At 43.4% G+C, this 8,112-nt stretch overlaps 1 protein-coding gene across 1 annotated transcript; it reads right to left on the reverse strand.

Annotated features, from left to right (window-relative positions):
• Window positions 1-391: 391 nt before the first annotated feature.
• TTC9C (tetratricopeptide repeat domain 9C) lies at window positions 392-7,566 on the reverse strand. Its single transcript, XM_010956451.3, has 4 exons — window positions 6,822-7,566; window positions 6,469-6,734; window positions 3,234-3,416; window positions 392-2,271 (listed from the first exon to the last, which is right to left on the reverse strand). The coding sequence occupies exons 2-4, from the start codon at window positions 6,704-6,706 to the stop codon at window positions 2,177-2,179; spliced, it is 516 nt and encodes a 171-aa protein (XP_010954753.1). The 5' UTR covers window positions 6,707-6,734; window positions 6,822-7,566; the 3' UTR covers window positions 392-2,176.
• Window positions 7,567-8,112: the final 546 nt, after the last annotated feature.

Here is an 8,112-nt window from a genome sequence, read left to right on the forward strand (position 1 = left end):
TAAAGGCAGTGGGTATCAGTTCGGGAAATGCTGTTCTAAACTGTCCCTTATGTGCCAAAGTATGAATCTTCACATCCACCAGGAATGCTTTCTCTTCAATCAAACCCTCAAATCCTGTGTGGAAACCATTAAGGATTGGTAAGGTGAGCAGCCTCATCACCCAGGAACTTCTGAGTACAGAGATTTAGGTACCTCTGGCTGTTTCCTTCAGGATGTGGGCTGGCCAGACCTCTTCCAGACCCACATCTGACTGCTGACTTTTGTCCCCTTTCCTGTTCGTTAACATCTCTGTTAGGAGCTGGCTTTCAAATTAAAGACCAAAGTGTTAAGTCTGACCGCTTTGTTTCTTAGTATCCCTAATAAAAGTGTTAGTGCAATGAATTTCTAAAAAAATTTTTAAACATCAGCTTTATTTTTTTCCTCACTGATGCAGAACATAGCTTACTGTAACATCAAGTCTTTGGGGGAAAAAAAAAGCAGAAAGCAAAACCAGTCCAAAACAAATGTAACACACAACCATGACATAATTTTGTCAACAATCAAGGCTGAGACATTTAAGAAGCTTGGAAAAGGAATAAAATATTCTACTCTTGTTATTCCTATCCTTGGACTTACAAGATTATTTGGTATAAAATCTTTCTGTTGTAAGCTGATGGTTGTATTATTTAAGGGTCTGGGGAGACACAAAGAGGAGATTAGCTCGCTGGGAGAGAGCCATTACTAATAAAGGGAGAAGAGCCCGTGTACAATTGGCAAGACTACGCGTTTTTTTTTTTTTTCTTTCTGATATCTGTCTGTGCTTACTTGATGGCAAATGACACATGCTTATTACCTCCACTCATACAGGGAGAGGCAGTGCTATGTGGTCTCATCCCCTCCGTACAACTCATATACTGTGGACATGACTCATAACAAATGCACAGAATGACAGAGGAGCTCCTAGTTGATGGAGCCTCCTACTGAGCCATGACTGCACCAGATCTGCAGCCTGCACCTGTGCCCAGCAAAGCTTCCAGAAAGTTCTGTCAGTGCTTAAAAGACACTAAGGAAAGAGAACCCTTCCTCATTGTTTCCCTCATTCTGTAAGGAGCTGAGCTCTTGCAAAATACAAGCTGACAGGTAAAGAACACAACTATGCTCCTATTCTGCTTTTATGCTACTGTTCCTAGAAGACCTGGTAATCTGTCTTTCCTATGTTTTTAAAAGAACTGAGCATACTATAGACATGCACCTATTAAAAATTAAAATGTTTACTCGAGTGTTTTTTTTTTCTTTTGGCATGAGGGCTTTAAAAGATTATAAAATAAATACTCAAAAGTTTGACTCCAGGAGTTTTAAGATACAAGAGTTTGCTGAAAAAATAAATAAGTAACAATCAGAGTCTGAACAATAGCGAGGACTAGAGATTACCAAGAGAAACAATAGGAACTTTTGTGGGGGGAAAAGGATGTGAATGTATGTGAAACATTACAAAGAAAAAGGAATTAAGTTTAATCAAAATGGTTAATTTCAAATCTTTCATTTTGAGCCATGGCAGGGCCCATTTACAACTGTCTAGTTTTACCAAGAAAAAAAAAAATGCCAGTTTGCAGCCTGTGTAACTTTGGCTTTGGGCATCTGAGGAACTGAAGAAAGAACCTCCTTTCTGCTTATGTTTATTACCATTTTTATCCTCTGCTAGTCTTCTCCTCTGTATATGACTACATCTAACAACGTCTATTATTAAAATTTATTTTAAAAAAAAATTTAGGGGGAGGTAATCAGGTTTATTTATTTATTTATTTTAATGAAGGTACTGGGGATTGAACCCAGGACCTCGTGCATGCTAAGTACATGTTCTACCACTGAGCTATACCTTCCCCCCACCATCATAAAAATCTATGCCCGAGATATGATTAATTCCACCTATAGCTGATGAATGTTTTCTGGTTGTATTTCTCAAGGCAAATGTCCCCAAGAATACAATGTACTGAAAGCCATACAAATACACAAATGGAGAGACAAAAACAGACACAGACTGTATACATGGTAGAGTTTGTGCAGAACTAGAAACAAAACAGAAGTCCACCTGGGTCAGAGGTATGGGGTTAATTTCTCTTGCTGAGGCTCAAGTTTCCCCTCGATGGGTCTTTAGTGGTTCACCTAAGTTCAAGTGGAGGGGTATCTTTCTTCTTTGTTAACCAAACATGCCCAGGTAGAGCTGCTTCTCTTTCCGATGGTAACTGCTGAGTTCCACCTGTGTCAGCTGAAGGTACCGCCGGACGTTGGCATCTTAGAACGGGGCAAAGAAGACAGTTAGAGACAGACCATAGTTGCACCTTGGGGCAGGAGAGGACTGTTAACACACTCTCATTTCTTAAAATCTAAGATCTGCATATATCGCAACTATTCTCTGCAATAGTAAATCTCATTCCTCAATCACTTTGAATTAAAAAAAAATCTCTGTGCAGGGCTGGGCTGGTTGCTAATTTAATGATAAAAAGGAGTTTGAAGAAATAGTTATTGTTACAGCACAGCCTCTAAAGCTACTATACGTGGGTGGCAGCTAATCTGTGTACTTGAAAGTAACAAACATGAACAAATAGCTCATATTTTGTATCTTTATTATCTTCATAATGGCCTTCCCATTCACGTAGAAAGATTTTGCTGAATTGGATGCTTGGGGACCCTCTACGTCAGTAGCTGCTCTAAGCCAGAATGCAAAATGGGAGACAATTTTCAGTACAGAACCACTGACACAGGAATGAGTCTGTCATCCTCATTACAATATCTTTTTGCCTTGGAATCAAGCCTTCTTCTAGGTCAGACCTGGGGTTAGCTGAGCTCAAGGATAAACTGATAGTTAAGCAAAGGCCAGACTCTAGCTGGTGAGCTTGTAGAAGCAAGGATTACCAAGTTCATTCACTGGATTCCAGATCCTATTTCAGTCCTGATCTAGGAACTGAAACGTGAAAAGCAACACTTTAAAAATCTCTTTCACTGGAGGAGGGTGGGAGGGTTATTTCTGGAGGATGTACAATATTGCTTTCCCATGGAGGCAAGAGCACAAGGGTAGGCCGCCTGTTCCTTACATATTTTGTACTTTTTGAATTTTGAACTGTATGAATGTATGATCACCTACTCAAAACATTCAATAAATTGAAAAAGTAAAATGAGATAAAACATTCTCCCACAGGTACCACCGCCGTGGGACCATTTCTTGTACTTAGCACTTCAGTCTCCTTCTTGCTCACCTTTTGGCTGCCTGTTGACAGCAGCCGTGAGGTAGTGCCGAGCCTGGTCATAGTCCTGCAGGTGGAAAAAGGCCACTCCAGCCCGATACAAGGCCTTGGCGTTATCAGGCTGTCGTTCCAGGACTTTCTGACTGTATTCTTTCACCCGTTCATAGTTGACTGGCTCCATCTGCAGGAGACAGGCTAACGGGGCCAAACAGAAGGAAGACAGAAGAGTTCCACTGGCTGACTCAAGACAGCACCAGACATAGGATGTCATCCACAACACTCGCTCATCCAACAATAAATTTAAGTATTGACCATGGGCCAGACATTCTTCTAGCCACTGGGGACAGAGCAGTAATACAAGCTTTATATACCTTACATTTTACTTTAGTATCTACCAAACACCTACTCCGTACCTAGTGTGGGCTAGGCCCAGTTATAAAACATGATAGGAACATACTTTAAGATTTACTTAAAACTCTTCATTGTATCTCTTCTACCCAAGGCTCTCTGTCTTGAAATCTCCCATTTCACCACAATTCTTACCCTGCTGCTTTGTGAACAATGGTTGCCATTAATTGTGTGAGGAAATAGTAACTGCTGTGCTATGTGCTTGTTTAATCTTCTCATCCACCCCATGAAATCAGTGTGTGTTATCTCCATTTGTGGATGAAGAACTCAAGGCTCAGAGAGGTAAAGTAACTCACCCAAGACCCTACAGCTTCTAGGGGGAGGGTAAGCTCAGCGGTAGAGTGCATGCTTAGCATACACAGGGTTCTGGGTTCAATCCCCAGTACCTCCACTAAAAAATACATAAAATATACTTAATTACCTGCCCCGCCCCCTCAAAAGATCCCACAACTTCTGGGTGGAATGAGCAAGGAATATGAACCAAGGACTCTCTAACTCAAAAATCATCCTCAGGGATGATATATTACTTCACTGTTTCCTTGAATGAAAGAGTGGGACCTCAAAAGACAAAACCTGTTTAGGAGGCAATGTTCAGGTCAATGTTCTGCCTTTCTACAACTAAGAAGGGAAATGGGTTCCCTGTTTCATAACTGTGGAAATTAAACACAGTATTATTAAGCCATGGTGCTGAGGAGGGAGAGTCAGGGCTGATGACTGCATCCCTTCTACAACATCCCCACCAAGTGGCCACATGGTTTATACTCAGGTATTTCCCGTGTTCAACTAACCCATCACTGTAGCTTCTTCATTCATTCAGTCATTCAACAACTAGTTGTGGAGAACTAACCACATGCTGGGCAGGGCTAGGAGTAGGGGATAAAAGGAACAAGACAGACATCTTGATGAGTAAATAGAGCTAGTCCCTAGGTAGGATGAATATGCTAAAAAAATCATTTATTTATTAATGCTTTAAGGAAAATAGAGCTGTGCTGGGAAAGAGGGTGAATGAGGTCAGAGTGATGCTTGATTACAGAAGGCCTCCCTGAGAAGGTGACTTTGGGGCCAAGATCTGACTGACAAGGATCATTCAAGGGATGGGGCATTCCAGCTGACAGAAGTCAGGCTACAAGGTGGACACGTGCTTTGGGAATTCAACCTCTGAGGAGCCAGATCATGTCAGGCTGGGCAGATGAGGGTCAGAGTTTGAATAGTTTCCTAAGTGTAATGAAATGCCATTGGAGGGCTTGACAGTGACAAGATCTGATTTTCTTATTTGGAAAATGGGAACAATCATAACTACCTTGCAGAATTTTTATAAAGATGAGAGATACCATAAATAAAATGCCCGATATGTTCTAGGCACTCAGTGAGTGAAAACTGTTAATTCAGTGAGTCTTTATGGGGCATCTATCAGGTACCCCCAAGTGGAGGCTCTACAGATGGCTAAGCCATAGTCTCTGCCTTCATGTCTACGTTATAGCCAAGATATTTGTAAGTACCAACTCTAAAACATCTCATTTTCTTGCTTTCTAGTCAATTCCCAAATCTGTAACCTAACAAGGTACAGTTCACTAATAAGGTACAGTTTTCTGCAATAAGAATTTAAGCACTTGCAGTGAAGATTGCCCAGGTTTAATTTGAGTTCCACCACTTACTAGCCGTTTCCTTAAATCTACCTCAAAGGACTGTTGTGACATTTAAACATATTTATATATGTGCGTAAAGGGCTTAAACAATGTCTGCCAGTGGCATTTCATAAATGTCACCTTAATGAGCCTTCCCTGACCACTAGCTAAATTCTATGCCTGTGGCATGCACTATACCCAGTTTCTGCTTTATTCTTTTCCAGGTGACTTATCATCTTCTAGTATATGTTCCTCTTTTATTAATTGCCCATCTCCCTTACTTGAATATATGTTCCATGAAAGCAGGGATCTTTATCTGTTTTATTATACTGAAGTATCCTCAGTACCCAATAAATAATTGTTGGATGAACTGAAATATTAGCTACTATAATTACTGTTATTGTTAGTTGAGTCTAAGAGTAGCACTAGACACATACTGTAAAAAAAATATTTTCACCAAATCATAGCTGATGAGTGATGTAATAAAAAAAATTAAACAACTATTACAAAATTTAAAAACTAATAATTTCTATGGCCTCAACTGGGACCATTAGAATATTTTAATATATTTCAAAATAATTTCATTAGCTCTATAGTTATTTTGCCTGCCATAGAACAGACCTAAGAAGTCTCCTTTCTTCTAGCAGATTAATCCTAGTGATCCTAACTCTGGAATCCATCTCTTCACTCAAGGCCAGCTGGAGATGGAAGATACTAGTTATCATCTAGCTGATATGAAGGAGGAAAATGAGGAAAATTTATCCAAAACATCTAAGATGGATGACTTACACCACCACCTAAAGCAAGTGCCTTCTTTCCTATATTTTAAATACTAAAGAAACAACGCCGTAAACATTGGTTCAGTATTTTCTCTATAGCGTGCAAAATCCCTATACCTATCAGCACCACCCAGGAGTTTGTCAGAAATGCAAATCGGTAACCCCACCCCATTCCCCCCCAACACATACACCTCAGACCTATTAAATCGGAATCGTGGGGATGGGGCTCCGTAAGTTGTGTTTAACAAACTCTCCAAGTCTGAGAAGCACCGCTCTATAGAAACTGAACTAGAGCCCTACAGATTGAAAACATATTTCAATTCATGGCAGATAACTAGATGACAGCAGAAAAGCACGTCAAGCATTTCCCCCAATGTTCTCAGATTTTCATGTGCCTGCCTTGGCACTCTTCTCATCCTTTAGCCCTGTTCTTACCAGCTAGGTTGTTGTAGCAGTCTGTCTGGGTGGTGTGCAGTATGTTTTCTTGTTCAGGTGTAAGGGCCGGGCCCTGAGGTCCTAGGTTGGGTATCGGGGAGGGCAGAGTTGGATCCAGACCCCGCAGCTGAAGCAGCGCTCGATGGTATCTACTCACTGCATCTCGGTACTTCCCCTCCCGGTAACGTTGGTTTCCTTTCTCCTTGTACAGCTGAGCCTCCTGCAGACGCTTCTCCATAACTCTGTCGCCCGATGTTCTTGCAGAACTGGACAGTGAAAAGAGCAACTGAAGCTCTGGGGATAGGAGTGAAATAACTGATGTTGGTAGGTGACGTAAAAATGCAGGAAATTACCCTTCTCCAGGAGGCCTCCCAGGGAATGAGATTTGCTTGATTCTACTACAGCCCTTTTCTCTCTTCTCTGCAGTTATTTTTTTCAATCTCTAGAAGTGCAGGAAACTAATCAAGGAGAAGGTGTGGAAATAGAGCCAGAGATCGATCGACTTCCTAAAGAGGCGATTCTAGGGTGAGGAGACTCCATGAAAAAGCGAAGGCCGTTCTAAGGAATTGTGGCAGGCGTGCGAACGCCGGCGGAATCTGCTTCCTCCTTGCCTTGGGACACACCTCTCTGACCTGGAAGTGGAAGGGAGTAGGCGGGGACAGATGCTAAAAGAGGTCTAGAGGGCTGGCCGGCCTCCATCTCAGCTCTTTGTCTGCACTTAATTCAACCAGCATTTGTTGACCTCTGGGCCAGTAGTTGGGGAGCCGAGATGAGTGCGGTCCGTGCACCCCAACCACAAGCCGAGAGTGACACGGCCGCAGCGCCTCTCGGCTGCAAGTCCCCTACGCTCCGCGGCCAGTCCCTCATCCCCTGCAAATGGCCAAGCCCGCAGTCTCCCCGCTGGGTTTCGGTTTACGAGCCAGGGGCACACAGAGGACATGATCCTGTCTCCGGACAGTTTGGTGTCTAAAGGGTCGCGCCTATGGGCGACGCCGCCCAATCAGAAGCGGCCTCGGAAAAGTAATCCCGCAGAAACGACCCCGCCTCGCCAGCCTCCACAGCGCACCAACCCGGAAAAAAAAACCGGGAAAAAAAAAATCCCCAGGCACCTTCGCCAATTGAAAAAAACAAAATCCGAGAGATCACGGATGACCAATCAGAGCTGCAGATGACGATTCAAGTTGGCCAATAAGGCGAGGTCAGGGGGCCTGTTGCTGGGTAGAAGTTGGAAGGATTGAGGGAAAAGTAGGGCCAGGGGTTACTGTATGCCTTGGTTTTGGAAATCCCTTTTGTTGACTAAACAGAAAGACAATTGCTAGTAGGCGTTCATGTTGTAAGAGTTCCCTGCTTCCCTTCTGGCTTTTTTTCTTTCTGTCTCAAGTGGTTGCACGTATAGACAGTAGGGAACAGAGACTAGCGAGCAAGCCCTACGACGACAGCGCGATCGGGTCAGACGGGAGTAAAGCTGGTGACGGGGTGGGAGGGGCGTGTGGCGAGGGAGCTGCGGGCGGCTGCGCGGAGCCCCGGGCTGGAAGTACGGAGGGACGGGTGAGCACACGCCTCGGTGCTACGAGGCACTTGAGCCGAAGCCAGCCTTTCCCGTCTCCGGCTCCGGTGCGGCTGCGCCGTGAAGCTACCGGCGGC

This window comes from Camelus bactrianus, chromosome 10, assembly GCF_048773025.1.
Source record: "Camelus bactrianus isolate YW-2024 breed Bactrian camel chromosome 10, ASM4877302v1, whole genome shotgun sequence".
NCBI lineage: Eukaryota > Metazoa > Chordata > Mammalia > Artiodactyla > Camelidae > Camelus > Camelus bactrianus.

Excerpts from the sequence above, each read along its gene's own strand:
- TTC9C (XM_010956451.3), bottom strand. The coding sequence starts at position 6,706 with ATGGAGAAGCGTCTGCAGGAGGCTCAGCTGTACAAGGAGAAAGGAAAC. Across the intron at positions 3,417-6,468 it reads CTGCTACAACAACCTAGCTG|CCTGTCTCCTGCAGATGGAG; the intron begins GTAAGAACAGGG and ends TGGCCCCGTTAG. Across the intron at positions 2,272-3,233 it reads TGTCAACAGGCAGCCAAAAG|ATGCCAACGTCCGGCGGTAC; the intron begins GTGAGCAAGAAG and ends CCCCGTTCTAAG.